At 43.1% G+C, this 16,949-nt stretch overlaps 1 protein-coding gene across 1 annotated transcript; it reads right to left on the bottom strand.

The window, feature by feature from the left end:
• Positions 1-2,580: 2,580 nt before the first annotated feature.
• Positions 2,581-13,246, bottom strand: LOC144702969 (stress response protein). Its single transcript, XM_078574999.1, has 6 exons — positions 13,030-13,246; positions 12,410-12,466; positions 3,754-4,010; positions 3,146-3,274; positions 2,988-3,053; positions 2,581-2,908 (listed from the first exon to the last, which is right to left on the bottom strand). The coding sequence occupies exons 1-6, from the start codon at positions 13,244-13,246 to the stop codon at positions 2,825-2,827; spliced, it is 810 nt and encodes a 269-aa protein (XP_078431125.1). The 3' UTR covers positions 2,581-2,824.
• Between the last annotated feature and the right edge of the window lie 3,703 nt (positions 13,247-16,949).

Below are 16,949 nucleotides of genomic sequence, written 5' to 3'. Positions count from 1 at the left end.
TTTGATGATATCCTGGTTTACAGTAATTCACTGGAGGACCACGAGAAGCATCTACAGCAGGTTTTTTATGTTTTTGACAAAAATGGTCTTCACGTTAACCCAAAAAAGTGCCAAATGGCGTGTGATCAGCTAGAGTTTTTGGGACACTGGATCTCCCAGCAAGGGGTAATGGCCAATAAGACCAAGGTGGAGACAATGTTGAATTGGCCAGCAACCTAGAATATCAAACAATTGCGTGGGTCTTTGGGACTCACTGGGTACTATAGAAGGTTCATCTAGGACTATTCCTTGAAGGCGGCACCATTAACAGCACTGTTTAAGAAGGATGCGTTCGCATGGAATGAGGACACACAATCCACATTTGAACTACTCAAAAAAGCCATGAGCTCCACACCAGTATTTAGCATTACCAACTTTTAGCTTGCCTTTTGTCATTGAAACTTATGGCCATTGTGTTGTATGTTCAGAAGTGGCATCACTATCTATCGCATATGCCTTTCATTATACGCACTGATCAGTATAGCCTTAAATATGTATTATGCCAGAAGCAGATTCAAGAACTCTAAAGCAAATGGGCCTATAAACTACTTGGTTTCAATTTTGAGATTGAGTACAAACATGGTAAAAGTAATGTGGTAGCAGATGCTTTATCCCGGGCTCCTATACTCAGAAATCAATGTTTTGCACATATCCAGATGACAGTTATTAGATCAATCCATCATTCAGAAAGAGATCAATCAAGACCCAAAATTTTGAAAGGTGATTAAGGAATTGAGACTCAGTCCTCTATCACATACCAAATTTAAACTGTACAATGGTACCTTACTGTATAAAGGCAGACTCGTTTTAACTCAGAATTCCTCATTATTACCCAAGGTATTACAGACATATCATGATTCAGCATCCGGAGGACATACAGGGTGCCGATGAACATGTAAGAGCATTGCTCAAGATCTGTACAGGCCACACATGAAGAATCATATAAAGACATATGTCAACCAGTGTCACACTTGTCAGATTAACAAGATATCATCCTTGTCACCGGCTGGGTTGTTACAACCGTTACCAATTCCAGAGCAAATTTGAGAAGACATATACCTGGATTTTATTGAAGGACTACCCACGTCACAAGGATTCAATTGCATTATGGTTATTGTGAACAGACTGAGCAAGTTTAGCCATTTCCTACCACTGAAACATCTGTTCACAGCGAGTGCCGTGGCAGATTTTTTTGTCAGGGAAATTCTGTGCCTACACGGAATGCCCTCATCCATTGTATCTGACAGAGACAATTTTTACCAACACCTTATGGAAAGAATTATTTCGTCTCCAAGGCACCACATTACGTATGAGCTCCTCATACCATCCCCAAACAGATGGCCAAACAGAGGTAGTGAACAGATGTTTGGAAGCATATTTACGTTGTTTTGCATTCGAAAGACCGAAGTCATGGTCCAAGTGGTTACATTGGGCTGAGTTTTCTTACAACACTGTCTTCCATTCATCTTTCCAAATGACACCCTTCACGGCAGTGTATGAGCGGGATCTTCCCAAACTGTTACACTATGGTTCTCCATCCTCACCATTTGCATCAGTCGATAGTCTTTTAAAGGAAATAGATGATACTCTGAAAATACTACAAAACAATTTACTAGCCGCACAATCTAGTATGAAACGTAAAGCTGATACACATAGGAGGGACGTAGAGTTGAATGTGGGTGATCAAGTTTATCTGCGGATACGACCCTACCTCATGAAATCCCTTGCTAAAAGAGTAAACGAAAAATTGTCTCCGAAATACTTTGGTCCTTTCCGAATTGTATAAAGAGTGGGGCCTGTAGCCTACAAGTTGGAATTGCCTGACAGCTGCTCTATTCATCCTGTTTTCCATATATCTAAACTTCGGAAAGCCCTGGGCTCAGGCAGCCAAACCCAAGTACTGCCTCCAACATTTACTGATAACCTGGAGTGGCCAGTATATCCAGCAGAAGTCGTATCTGCCAGGAAACGAAATGGTAGAGTGGAAGTTTTGATCAAGTGGGAAGGACTTCCAAATGAGGAACCACTATCAGTCATTCGAAGTCAATTTCCAGACATTCACCTTGGGAACAAGGTGATAGTCGATGAGAAAAATGATACGATACCTAACAGAGTATACGAAAGGAGAAAGAGGAGTGGGCAGAAAGTTAGTTGACGCTAAGGTCCCATGATTGGGTGCCTGTTTTCTTACATTTGGCATTTCAAATAAGTATTTAGACTCCCTCTTTCTTTCAATGTCCATCAGATATCCGGTGTCCGCAGCCCATATCCTGACCCTTACAGAATTGGTCCCAATGCCTGATATTGGGCAGATTTAATCTGATATCTGAAATTGCCTCAATTCATCTGATATCTGATATTCGATGGGCAAATACTAACTCCAATAGTGGGAAGTCATAGAAAGAGAGCAAGGGATTGTCTATCGTGACAAGACTAATCCACTATTAAACCATAATTAAACCACACACCAAAAGAAGACTAAACTACAGGCTACAGACAAAAATAACGTTATCTCTCTCTCTCTCCTCTCTTCCAGGGCACTTGGAGTCCAAATCAAAATTGGAAGTACACACTGTTCCCCAACTGTCTCTCAGTCAAAAATGACAAGGGGAACTTACCAAAGGTTTAATATCTCTTATGGGTAAAAGGGCATTCATCAATATCTTATGCGTCATAACAAAGTATTTTGAAGGCTAAGAGCTCCAGAGCTCCAGGGAATGAAAATTTGTGATTCACACACCATTGCTGACGTACCTCAGTCTTTAAAACTGAAGTCCATCCTCTTTTAAACCTTCTTGTGAAAATTTCTCCTGTCTTCCTTCTTAACCAGTGCTTTGGTTTTATCCCTTTCATCCACTGAGCTTAATTTCTGCAATAACAAAAGGAAGAATAACCCCTTTCATAAGCAGGGAAATTACAGGGGCATACTCTATAAAAGCAAAGCATACCAATTTCCTCCTTTCTCTCTGACGTTGACGCCCTCTTTTCTTCTTCTTTAGGGCGCCTTCAGAATCCTGAAAAATGGAACATGGAAGATCAGACCCAACAGAAAACCTTCACGTTTTTTCTCAAAGAGTGGGGGGCTAAACATGTCTTGGAAGTCAACCTTAGCAAGAGCAACAGTTCTTGCATGCCTTTCAGCATGGGTCTCTTGATCCTCCTCAATCTCTCCGTCGCTGTTCAACATCAGTTTGAGCCTCCCCTCTCCCAATAACTTCTTGGACCTGGCATGTCGCTGAGGGAAATTAAAAGTATAAGCAAATAAACTGAGAAGATTAAGAGAACAGAAACTGATGGAGACATCTGTTAGATCTCCATCATGAAATGATCTTGGTAGGGGGAGAGAGAGACAACAGTGGTGGCCGAACCCCCTCTGGAGGATCCCACCGTTAATTCAACCACAACATTTAGTCTGCCCTCCTGAAAGACCTAAATCAATTTAAAGTTGAACTACTCCCTAAAGCCAAATGACTAAAACACCTTCGACAGGGAATGAAGATCATAACATAAACTAAGAACGACAAAAATCAAAGCGTCTCATTTATGAATGGGTTTCTGGACAGATAACAGAGGGAAGATCATTTATGTTAAACAAACAAAAAAACAAAGAGACAGCTCATACATAGCAGGGAAAGAAAATGTGATCTTCAGGTTATTTTAACGGGACGCTTCTCTGAAAAAAATACTCATGTTCAGCGCCCAGACAGGATTGACCTTGGATTGAAGGTGTGCCAGCAGAGTGCTCTCAGATAAGCAGATGATTCTTGGGCAGATCCTACACTTGAAGACAGATTTGTGCTTAAGTACAGTGTAATCCATCTCAATCCCATTGAGATCATCTGCCTCGTGGTTGTCTTTGGAGGTGCCATTTCTAGTTAAATCACCAGGAAGGTCTTCATCAACCTGTTGTCTAGTCCTTAGGCTTCCCTTGGTCTTTCCCGTGTCATTATTATTGTCATTATCAGGCAAATCTGATCAAGTCAACATTTTCAGGTCAGAACAGTGCAGAATTGAATATTCAAATACATCTGCCCATCATAAGTCATGATATGGGTCTGACTGAACAATTTTTCAAGAAAATGAGTCCGATTAAACATTTATTGCGCAACACGTTACTTCTTGCGCATTAAATAAATACATGATAAATGAAAAAATGTATGTGTGAGACTTCAGCTGCAGCAACCCTAGTAACCTGTTGGGATGAACAATGAACTGGAAACTTCTTGACAACTATCTTGAGACAGGATGAGAAGGAGAAAGAAAGTCAAGATTTTTCTATTCAACAACATATTTTATACATGCGATGTATATCGCCTTTTATAGAGTAGTACATAACGGTCATATAACGGTCATATAACGGCTAGTTTTACTAGCCGTTATCTGGTTATCGGGTGAGAAATTAAGCCCGATAATGGGCCTGTAGAGGCCCGATCCACATCTCCTTGTTCTGGGCTATTTCTTCAACATATGCTCAACACTTCTCAATGGAATGCAAGCAGTCTCCCCATATATATGGGATTAGAAGTGGGCCAGGCACTCATTCTGGCCCATTAAAAAACAATGACATAAGTAGAAAGATGAAATAAATACAAGGGTAAAAGAGGAAAGATGAAAAATTATGAGAAGAAATATAATAACAGAGTAGAAACCATTGCTTCTGATGCCCCCCCCCCCAAAACTGGTGAATAGAGATGCTTCTGATTCCCAGCTTCCTCAGCAACCGGTTGAAGAGAGATCTAGCCAGTCTTGGGTAAGGGCATCTGCAACTTGATTGCCTGACAACATATTTGATATAAACATGTTCTTGGTCCATCTTCTCCCTGATCCAATGCTTGTGCAGTTCAATATATTCGGTTTTATGATGTAGGACAGGATTATGAGCAATATCAATTGTTGCCTTACTATCATAATACATTGCTGTGGGCTTGTTCTGAGTTATTCTGATTTCTGCAAGAATAATCCTCATCCACAGAGCCTCGCTGATGCCTTTGACTTACGCTCTATATTCAACCTCAGCACTTGATTACACGATTACTTGTTTCTTACTCCACATAACCACATTTCCTCCAATAAAAGCTCAGTAGCCCGTAGTGGACCGTTTATCTACCATGGAACCTCCATAATATGTGAATATATATATCTCAGCTGGTCACCATTACTCAGATGATAACCCATGTCTTTCATACAACATGAAAATTTAGCAAAACCATGCTCTCGGACATTAATTCAGCCCATAAAGTGTCTTCTTTAACTTGCCAGCTTTCTGTCCTGTCTTGTCCTCATAATAACCTGGAGGAAGTTCCATATAAATCTCCTCGTTCAGGTCACCATGGAGAAAGGCATTACTTACATCATACTGCAATAACAACCAACCCAGGTTTGCTGCCAGAGAAAGGAGAACCCGCACCGTGTTCAGCTTTGCAACAGGTGCAAATATGTCTCCATAGTCAATCCCATGGGATTGAGTTTATCCTTTGGCCACTAGCCGTGCTTTGTATCGCTCTAAGCTGCCGTCAGCCGTGTACTTCACAGTAAAAATCCACCTGTACCCTACTGGGCATTTACCAGGTGGAGCCAGGACAACCTCCCATGTTTTGTTCTTGAGTAATACTTCCATCTCAGCATCCATACCTCTCTTCCAATTCATATCCTAGACAGCATCATAGTGGGTTTTTGGTATTGCAGTTGAGTTGATTGTGGTAAGGAAAGATTGATATTCTGGTCCCAGCTGTCGATACACTACTACACTGGTGAGTGGACATCTCATTCATTTCGTACACTGTCTCTTGCCTTTTCCCAAAGCTATAGGCCATCATATAGTCACATCTTCATCACCTACTACTGGATGATCCTCAGCCTCTTTCACCAGATCAGGTAAGGGCAACTATCCGTTAACTAGCCGTTACAGGCGTATATTTAAATATGGACTCATTGTACACAAATGTTTTGTTGGTTTTTTGCTAGTTTCTCTTACTCTGTGCTATCTCTTGTCTCTCATACTCTCAAATACGAGTTGAATCGACATGGTATCAGAGCAGAGTTCGTGATTGCCTGGAAACCGTGCTGTTCAGAGTTTTGTTTCTTGACACCAAGGTCATCCTACGGGAAGACTGGTTCACGCAAGTTATTCTATTTTAAACCATCCTACGGGAGGGTCAGTATTCTTCTGGGTACGTTATCCTCTGAGCTGAAGATCCTCTTGTAAAAAGGTATTTGTTCATATGGCTATTAGAGAGGAGGTAGCAAAGTTTCCCACAGAAATGTCATCATCGGGAAATATGGTGGTGTTTGCTGATAGATAGCTTACACAACTCCCAATTATTGCTAAATTGCAATGTTTTTAATGGAAGAAATCAGCTTATGTGGGAACGAAATATTCAAGCAGCACTGAAGCCCCGTAAGCTTCTTTATCACCTTACAGAAGAAGGTCCATGTGAAGATCATCCTCATTTTCCAAAATGGCTAATGGAGGAAGAAGTTGTGTTTGCATGGCTATTAGATTCTATTTCATCAGAACAACAGGCCAGATTTTCGGCATATATGAGGTTCAAAGCATTGTGGGATGCTATCCATAGAAGTCACTCAAAGAGAGATGATAAAGTTAAGATCATCGATCTAATTGTGCAATCCTACACCCTTAAACAAGGCGATATGGATGTCTTAACTCACTCTAACAAGTTGAGAGACATTCATAATGAACTCAACCATTGTCGACCTCCTTCCACTGACCCAGTAGCTTGAGTACATGAGGCCACAAATCGTCTATGTCAGTTTTTGCAAGGATTCCGACCTGAGTTTGAGATGATCAGAAGCCAGTTGTACAACAGGGAGGAGGAACCCACCTTCGATGAAGCAGTATCTAAGGTCATGCAAGAGGAGAGCCGACTGAATGCAGCCAGAGGACATGTTGAAAGTGCACCCTATGTTATGAGAAATCAGAACCAACAGAGACTGATTCTGAAAAAATAAACAAAGAGGAAATTATCTGTCACTACTGTAAGAAGAAGGGGCATATGAAAGACAAATGCTGGAAGCTTCATGGAAAGCCTCCACACATAGCACAAGCTCATATAGTCCAACAAGGAGCACCTAACGCTGGACAAGATCCTCCATCTGTTCAAGACTTCCAGAAGATGATGCAAGAACTTCAAAGCTTGAAGTCTATCATCAATTCAGGATCAATTATTGGGTCAACATCTATGGCAAATTCTGGTAAAAAAGAGATTGTTTCTAATGTTGTCTTGTTTACTAAGGATCCAAACAACGCCTGGATCCTTGATTCAGGAGCTACAGACCATATGTCATCCAGAAAAGAATTCTTTATGACATATGAAAAAATGGCTACTGGCAGGTACGTTCAAACAGCTGATGGTACATTACTTCCTGTAATTGGCATCGGTCGTATGAACATTCAACCAATTGGTGAATTAGATAAAGTATTATATGTACCCAAATTATTTATAAACTTAGTTTCAGTACAACAGCTTGCTAAGTTAGATAAACATAATGTTCTGTTTGATAATTTGGATGCTTATCTATGTCATAAGAAACACGGGTGGAAGATTGGACTAGCTAAGGTCCAGCAGGGTCTTTACTACCTACCTTGGCAGAACACAAGGCACCTATCAGAAGATGAATCCAAGGTGGCAGCTGTAAAGGCATCCTCCCAAGAAACTCTCATGGAGATCCATCAACGGATGGGTCATCCATCTTATCACCTTCTAAAACACATGTATCCTCATTTGTTTAAGGATATTCTAGTAGAACATTTGATTTGTGAATCTTGTCAGTTAGGAAAATTTAAGCGTACTACTTACTCTCCCAGTCAAACCAGGAAGGCTAAACCATTTCAACTAATTCACTGTGATGTATGGGGACCTTCTTCACAACTAGATATACTAGGACATAGGTATTTCCTAGTATGTACAGATGATTATAGTAGGTATAGTTGGGTATTTTTAACACAAACATGAAGTAGCTAGAAATGTTTAAGGATTATGTACTCTGATCAAGAGACAAGTGACGAAGTTCAAGGTTTGAGAAATACAATGCTAAAGATTTCCTGAACAATGAGTTAAAGGAGTTTTTATTTCTGAAGGAATACGACATGAGACCTCATGTCCATATACCCCACAGCAGAATGGAGTAGCGGAAAGGAAAATAAGAGACATAGTAGACAAGGGGAGAACCTTTTTGATACATGGCAACGTACCTGCCAACTTATGGGGTTTTGCAGTTATGACGGCGACTCATCTGATCAACTGACTTCCATCACGAGTTTTAGATTTTAAAAGTCCTCTGGAAATACTTGAAGCCCACAATCCAACTGTTAGACTAAAAACTGGTTTACCAGTTAAGACCTTTGGATGTGTTAGATACGTATCTAATCATGCTTGTAAGCAAGACAAATGGTCCCCAAAGGGACTCAGATGTGTATTTGTTGGTTATTCAGTCACTCAAAAAGGTTATAAATTATATCACCCTATTACACGTAGATACATTGTATCCAAGGATGTGGTATTTGATGAGAATTCATTTTACTATAAACCAAATGGGAACGAGACCCATAGGGATATATCTCGTCTACTTACTAGTGAAGACCCAAACGTGACCCCTCCAAAAAAATTTCTCAGCAAAACCAAGTGTCAGAGTATAGAACTGAGACTATTATTCCAATTACTCAGGATGGATCACACAGTACTGAATCGACAAAAGAACATGAAAGGTTGGAATCTATGTCAAATGGAACAGGGGAAACCGAAGGATCTCAGCACACTATTTCAAACCCAAAGTATTATCAGAGAAGGAAAAGGGAGAAGACAGTGCAAGTTCCCTGTTCTGATGACAGGGGGATAGTATCCCAAGAAGGGGGAGTAATATCCCAAGATAGTGAGAAGATATCCCAAGAAGGGGGAGTAATACCCCTAGATAGTGAAAAAGGAATTTCACAAAATGAAGGCAATGAGTGGCCAATTGCTTTGAGAAAAGGAACTAGAGCATGTGTGAAACCAGTACCTTATGATATGGTAAATTATTTGAATTATCAGAATATTCCATTTGGACATAAAGTTTTCCTTATGAAGATTCAGGATATCCCTATTCCAAAAACCCCCCAAGAAGCCATGAAAGATATTAGGTGGAAAGAAGCGATGGATAAGGAGATGAGAGCCTTATTGGAGAATAACACTTGGGAGATAGTCGAACGACCAAAGGACAAAAAGTCCATAGGTTGTAAGTGGGTATATACGATTAAATGTAAATCAGACGGTAGCTTAGATAGGTATAAGGCACGACTTGTAGCTCGAGGGTATAATCAGACATACGGAATTGATTATCAAGAGACCTTTGCTCCTGTAGCAAAGATCAATACTATTAGAATATTAATGTCCTTAGCAGTAAATTTAGACTAGCGTTTGAATCAGTATGACATTAAAAATGCTTTTCTCCATGGGGATCTAAAGGAAGAGATCTACATGGATATTCCTCCAGGTTATGAAGATGAAGATAAAGGAAAAAAGAGTAAAGTATGTAGACTTCGAAAAGCACTGTATGGTTTGAAACAGTCTCCTAGAGCATGGTTTGGAAGATTTACTCAGGCTATGGAAAATCTAGGGTATAAACAGTGTAATGGGGAGCACACCTTATTTTTCAAAAATCAGTCCTTAAATTTGATTACCATCTTGATAGTATATGTAGATGATATTATAATTACAGGGAATGATCTGAAAGAAACAAAATTACTTGAGGAACATTTAGATAAGAATTTCAGAGTCAAACAATTAGGACCTTTAAAATATTTTTTAGGCATAGAATTTGTGCGATCAAGTGAAGGCGTTTTAATGACTCAGCAGAAATATATACTTGATCTTCTTGATGAAACTAAGCATAAAAACTGCCATACTAATGAAACACCTTTTGAAGTTAATCATAAGCTTACTATTAGTGAAGACGGACCTAGAGTATAGGTTATTCGTACCAAAGTATTGTAGGAAAATTACTGTATTCATACGAGACCAGGTATATGGTATGCGGTAAATGTCTTGAGTCAATTTATGCACTCTCCTAGAAACTCTCATTTTCAAGCTGTCAACAAGGTTCTTGGGTACTTGAAAGGAACATCAGGACTGGGCATCACATACAAGAAAACAGGTAAGCTTGATCTGATTCTCTATACAGATTCTGACTTTGCTGGCTCTAAACTTGACTACAGGTGAACTACTGGATATTGCACTATGCTTGGAGGAAACTTAGTAACGTGGAGAAACAAGAAGCAAAGCATCGTCTCAAAATCCAGTACTGAAGCGGAATTTAGAGCTATGTCAAAAGGAATTGAAGAAGCCATGTGGATAAAACACCTATTGGACGAATTAAGGATCACATATTTAAAGCCAATCATTATCTGCTGCGACAACAAATCGACTATCAGCATAGCTCATGACCCAGTGGAGCATGACAGATTGAAACATGTAGACATTGATAGATTCTACATACAAGATCACTTGGAGCAAGGAATTTTGAGGACAGAACATGTAAACTCCGAAGATCAATGCGCTGATATCTTCACTAAGGGTCTGCCTACAAAGAGTCTACATCATCTGGTGTCCAAGCTTGGAATGTCCAACATACATTCCTGCACTTGAGGGAGTGTTGAATATATTTGTTGTAAGGCTGATAAATAAGCCTCTTTTGTATTGGGTTAACCAGCCCATTACCCGATCTGTTCAATTGACAGATCGGGTAAGTCGCCCTTATCGGGTAGGCCCATTATCGGGCAAGTAACGGCTAGTAAAAACTATCTGTTAACTAGCTGTTACAGGCATATATTTAAATATGGACTCATTGTACACGAATGTTTTGTTGGTTATTTGCTAGTTTCTCTTACTCTGTGCTATATCTTGTCTCTCATACTCTCAAATACGAGTTGAATCGACACTGACTTCCAGCAGAAGGTGATTCCCAATCCTTAAGCTGACAATTTGGATCTTGTTCTGACTGACTCTGTAGGTCTCCCGTTTCATCATCCAGCTGGATTGCAACTTCTGTAACTACTGGCACCTGGGGATATATTCATCCGGATGCCTCTTGTAATGTTTCGAAGAAGCTTTCACCCTTAGGGAATGTTACAGAAGCTGATACAAAGAATGTACCCAATTCGGGATGGAAGCACTTGTACCCTTTTTGGGTCTGAGAATAACCCAAGAAAATGCATTTCACAGACCTGTGACTGAATTTGTCTTCTGGATTGTGAACATGTAAAAAGATACACAACCAAATATTATTGATTCAAAGTCTGTCTTCCACCGAGTATGAGGGTAAAACTTCGTCATCAGGTCTACCCGACTCTTGTAGCCTAAAACGAAGGCAATATGTTCATCATATGTACAGATGTTAAGACAGCCACTCCCCAGAAGCGTTTCGGCACATCATAATGAATGAGCAGTAATTGAGCCATCCTGTCACATGATCTATTCCCCGTTCCGCTATGCCAGTCTGTTGTGGCGTATATACGCAGGAAGATTCATGAATAACACCCTGTGACTTGACGTACGAAGCAAGAGTTTCATTGATGAAGTCCATTGCATTATCTGAATGCAGTCGCTTAATAGAAGTATGATACGTTCCTTACTTGGAAGTATCAAAGAAGGAAAAAGAGACAAAGGAGTTCTTTATTATTCCCATAAGCCCTTTGCCTTTCCTCATCTAGTTTCCTGTACTCCTGGTTTGTTGCTTCCTCCAAAGGTACCTTCTCAAACTTGGTGGTTAGTGCCTCTCGCGCCGAGAATTGCCAAGTGATAGGTATCTGGATGTCGAGTAAGTTTCTTCCTCCTCACTGCTCGATGGTCAGTTCTTTACTCGTGGAGACAGACAGGTACAATTACTGGACATCGTCGCACCAGACAACTACTTTAGATCACCACCTGCTGGATCAAATGTCAGGTCAACTATTGAACGCCCAGGTTTCTCTGATGCCATGTGAGACTTCAACAGCAGCAACCTTAGTGGCATGTTAGCGTTAGAGGGATGAACAATTAACTGGAAAGCTCTTAATGGAATGCGAACCGTCTCCCCATAATTATGGGGTTACAAGAGCGAGAATCACTCATTAGGCCCATTGAGGTACAAAAACATAAGAAGAAAGAGGAAAATAAAGACAGTAAAGAGTAAAAGGGGAAAGATGAAAAATTATGAGAAGAAATATAATAACATAATAGAAGTGGTTGGTTCTGACAGTAGGTTCAAGAATAAAGTCGAAGAACATTATATTCTACCGTGGGGGGAGTTCTGGTGTAGGTTCAGATAAAAATAAGTCAAAGTCAGACAAATAATGAAATAAACAGTAGCATAAAAATATGCAGAATAAATGGAAAACCTGAGGAGTCAATAATTATCTCATTTCTGGAGCTATCCTCACTCTCATAGCCAGACCCTGTACGATACAGAAAATAAATGGAGGTTGTAGAAACAATTAAGAAGAACAGTACCAAGTCTAACAATACAAAGAGACCTCAAAAATGTCTCACGCAAATCTTAGTGGAAAAGGCATCAAAAGAGCCAAATAAATATAGTTCTTAAGTAAAATAGAATGGATACACCTTTACCAAGGATACTACAGAGCCGATACAACATAGGAAAGAGATTTTTTTCTTTTTGGAAGAAAGTCATGAAACAGATAGGAAAGAATATAAACCCAGATCCCAAAGAGTATAATTTCTATGAGCCCGTAATTCCCATTATTCACCAACGGTTAAACAGTAAAGGAAGAAAAATGGCATCATCAACCGGTCGACTTGCCCAACTAATAGATATACAGAAGATTTAATCCCTACATGATCCACTCTGACAAATCATTTCCTTCGTTCCCAGTGAGTTGATTAATTGTTTATTGGAAAAGATGTTGAACGAAGAAGTGAAGACACAATCAAAGAATAAAACTAGATTTTCAACAATGAGGCCGGGAAACAACTACGAGGCAAGTAACAGAGAGATGACCAGATGAATCATCAGACTCCGAAACTTCCTTCTCCGCTAGTTCTTCGACTTCTTCATCAGAATCCGATTCCGACGACGACGATGAAGAAGAACCATCGTGCGCAGATTGTCCAAACTTGTAGAATCGTCTCTTGATCATCTTCTCCCGATCGCCGTCGCGTGGAGAGGAACGCTTCTGCCCTGATTTTTGCAAGGGTTTAAGCTTGTATACTGCCATCGCTTCTATACTGCTATCGCTGGTATAGTGCGTGGACGCGGACGGGACGGTAATTTCCTCCGTGGACGAAACAATCGTCCCGTCCATGAGTTCGGACGATTGAACAGACGAAGAATCGTCCGCCCTTCCCGGACGGGACGATTGTTTCGTCCACAGACGAATAAACCGTCCTGTCCGGGGCCTTGGACGGCAGACGGGACGATTGTTTTGTCCACGGACGAACAAACCGTCCTGTCTGGGAACCTGATGGCGCGGCCCCGTCCGACACTGCAGGATCGACACGCGAGGAGCCCGGACCGTCATCGAGCCCGCCACCGACACGTGTCCAGCCGACACGCTGAGCCGCAGCGTCGACGTGACGACCTGGATTCAGATATACAGCGTGACGCCACCTTCGGATCACTCACTTTTCTCGCCTCCGTTTTTCATCTTTTCATCTTTCATTTTGTCTTTGTAAGGAGGGAAAGAACCCATATGAGGATGCCTTCCCCTCCCAGCACCCTAGTGGGCCTTTAAAGGCCTTTTATTTTCTTTTCTTTTATTTTGTTTTGTTTCGTTTAAGGGGGCCCATGTCATCCTTCCTACATAAGGAGGGGGGGGCCCCCCCCCCCCAAAAGACACTCTTGAATTTCCATTTGAAAGTTATCATATTTTGGGAAGACCAAGAGTCACGACCGTGAGAGGAGAAGAAGGAAGAAGAAGAACAAGAAAGAAAGAAGAAGAAGAAGAAGAAGAAGAGGAAGAAAAAGAAGAAGAAGAGAGAAGAGAAGGAGCCACCCGCGCCACCGCCGTTCACCGCGCCGCCGTCGATTCCTACCCCACCGCCGACTCCAACGCCGCCGCCACCGTCTCCTGCGCCCCCGCCGTCCCCTGCGCCACTACCGCCCCAAGGTCGCCGCCCACTCCAGGGACGCAGCCGTCCCCGACGCTGCCGCCGTCCCCGACGCTGCCCTCCTGCGATCGGCCGTCGTTGCTCACGCCTACGCCGCATCGTGCGACGGCGCTGTCGTTGGGACCCGCTGCTGACCACGCACCTCGAGCCCTGCCTCGCTCCACGCCCGCCGTCAAGCACAGCTGCAGGCTCCTGCGACGCCCGCCGTCGCCTGGACTCCGCTCGTCGCTGTTTTCCCCCGTCCGCGGTTGCCGCGCTCGATTCCCTGCCCGCACGACCGTTGAGTCGTGACTATCTGCGAGCGGGTGTGTCGCCGTTGACCTCACGCACGCTAGCGGATCCCTGCGAACCGCGCCCGCCTGCACCGCTGCGGCGCCCGCGCGCGCTACTGCGTCCGGAGCACGGTACTGCCTCCCGCAGGAGATCTCTCTCGACCGCCCGCCGGACAACCGCACATGCTGCACTACATCTGTGCGGCGTCTTGGCTGCGCACCGCGTTCGTTCGAGCCCGTGCCTGCCGGCGAGTTGCGCCCGCTGTGCGCAGCGCCCGCAAGGAGCCGCGACCTCCCGTGTCCAGCGCGCCCGCCAGCTGCCGCACTACCCGCGCGACTGCTCGTCTGCGCACGCTCGCTTCGCACCGAGTCCGCCTGCACGCCGCGCCTATTGAGCGCTCCTCGCCCCGGCACGGGACAGTTCCCCGCTCTCCTGTGGACACCTGCGTCCTCGCCAACATCACCCTGCACCATTCTCCGCCGGCAGCATCGGGTTCCTACTATCTCCGGCCGCACCTTGGTATGAATTATCCGTCGCCAGCGCGACGAAGGTACCACTTTACCTGCTCTTTACATCTCTTACTTTCTTCAGTGCTCTTTCGATTTGCCTCCTCCGCGCTCGGGTTAGAAGTAGGTGAGCGAGACAAGTTGAGAAAATGACACATTTTACGAGAGTCTTACCTGCCCGGTACGAGTCGGGATCTCACGACGCGTGTGAGTATATCAGCAGGGTGTCCCCGTTCGGCGCCGCACTCGCCCTCGACCCCCTCGGGCGAGGTTCAGGAGGTCCGTTTGACCTCACTAGACGCGACCCCGTCGATCTCTGGAACGGCAACACCGCTCTTCGGCGCACGCACGTACGACACGTAGGACCTCTTGCATTCATTGTCATCATATATATACCTGTTCATTAGCATCCTCGGACGACGAAGCTCATCGTCGTCCGACTGGGAACCTGATTTGATACTGAGCCGTTACCCTCGGTGTCGACCGGACGACATCTAGACGACGTCCGACATCAGAACATGGATGACGGAAGGGACGATTGGTTGGTCCATGGATGCAAAAACCATCTGAGGACGGTTTCTGAGGACGTGGATGGGGCGTTATAGTGCACAGACGCCAACGGGACGTTAATTTATTTTGTGGGCTGAACAGTCTTCCCGTTCAGGAGCTGGGACGATAGGCAGGACGAAGAATCATCGGCCCCTCCCAGACGGGATGACTGTTTTGTCCATGAATGATAAATCCGTCCTGTCCGGGGCCTTGGACAGTGGACAAGACCGTTTCTGAGGACGTGGACGAGACGTCAATTTCTTATGTGGACGAAACAATTGCCCTGTCCAGGAGTTGGGACAATTGGCGGGACGAAGAATCATCGACTCGTCCCCAAATGGAACGATTTTTTCATCCATGGATGAAAAAACTGTCCTGTCCAGGGACTTGGACGGCGGAGGGACCGGTTCCTATTTCATGCAGAGTCATGTATCCGCCTGAGAGCTCCAGCTGGAATTTGACACTTGCTATGCCACGTGTCAAATTTGGAGTGGTGTAATGCACTGCCTCGTCCCCGATGTGGGATGGGACGAGAATGTCTTGGACGGGACGGTTTTTGGATGGGATAGGAAGCGATGTGGACGAAAATATTTGGGACGGGATGAACTTTGGATGAACTTCCAAAAATTGGGATGCGGGACGAGATGATTTTTTTCCCGTCCCGTCTTTCGTCCACGTCCTGGACAATCATACACTATTATGGCTTGTTTGGAAATAGGCTTCCGATTAGGCCATTTAATGTCATTAGGTAAGCCCCATTTTCATGCCCAAAATAGACGACTCCAAAGGAGAGAGCTCAAAAAGGTTGTACTATGTTTGCGCAAGAGCAACCTCTTGCAGAGTATTATCTTTACATAAATACATGGTAACCTTTGGGCTCATTTCTGCAAATGGGTAACCAGAACTAAAAATCGTCTTTACTTCGGACGATTTGGTGTTTTGATGATCCCTACCCTATTGACTGCAACTTCTGTATTTATTATCGCCTCCTGTAGATATTCATGATATTCGTGAACCTGCTTCTGGATTTCTACTTTATGGGAACAACATTAATTCTGGTGTAGTTATTCCTACTTCTGCAGCTATTGGTTTACATTTTATTCAATCTGGTAAGCAGCATCTCTTGAGGAGTGGTTATACAATGGTGGTCCTTACGAACTAATTGTTCTACACTTCTTACATGGCGTAGCTTGAAATAAAGAAGACGTGACTCTAGGACAGACGTAGAAGCAAGGGAGCAAGAAGTGAGAATCCATCTCTATCATATTTAGATCTTCCTCTTCTTCAATCTAAATTTCCAACAAATTCTTGACTCCTCAAACATGTTAGGATTTCACACCTAGAAAATATTTCGCTCTTTTTCGCAAAACCCTTAACTTAAACATGCACATCATGTTAGATATGCACTTGTTTTGGTCAAAGACCATTTTTGCTTTGGTAAGAACTTTAATTTCGATCACAAGTTTCCCATGAAATCAGATTC

Source organism: Wolffia australiana, chromosome 5 (assembly GCF_029677425.1).
Source record: "Wolffia australiana isolate 7733 chromosome 5, ASM2967742v1".
NCBI classification, from domain to species: Eukaryota; Viridiplantae; Streptophyta; class Magnoliopsida; order Alismatales; family Araceae; genus Wolffia; species Wolffia australiana.
Note: the sequence above shows the minus strand (reverse complement) of the source record. Positions and strands in the feature narration are given on the sequence as shown.

Coding starts and splice junctions, on each gene's coding strand:
- LOC144702969 (XM_078574999.1), bottom strand. CDS start 13,246: ATGGCAGTATACAAGCTTAAACCCTTGCAAAAATCAGGGCAGAAGCGT. Junction 4,011..12,409: donor GATAATTATTGACTCCTCAG/GTTTTCCATTTA, acceptor TGACTTGATCAG/ATTTGCCTGATAATGACAAT. Junction 2,909..2,987: donor AGAGAGAAAGGAGGAAATTG/GTATGCTTTGCT, acceptor TTGTTATTGCAG/AAATTAAGCTCAGTGGATGA.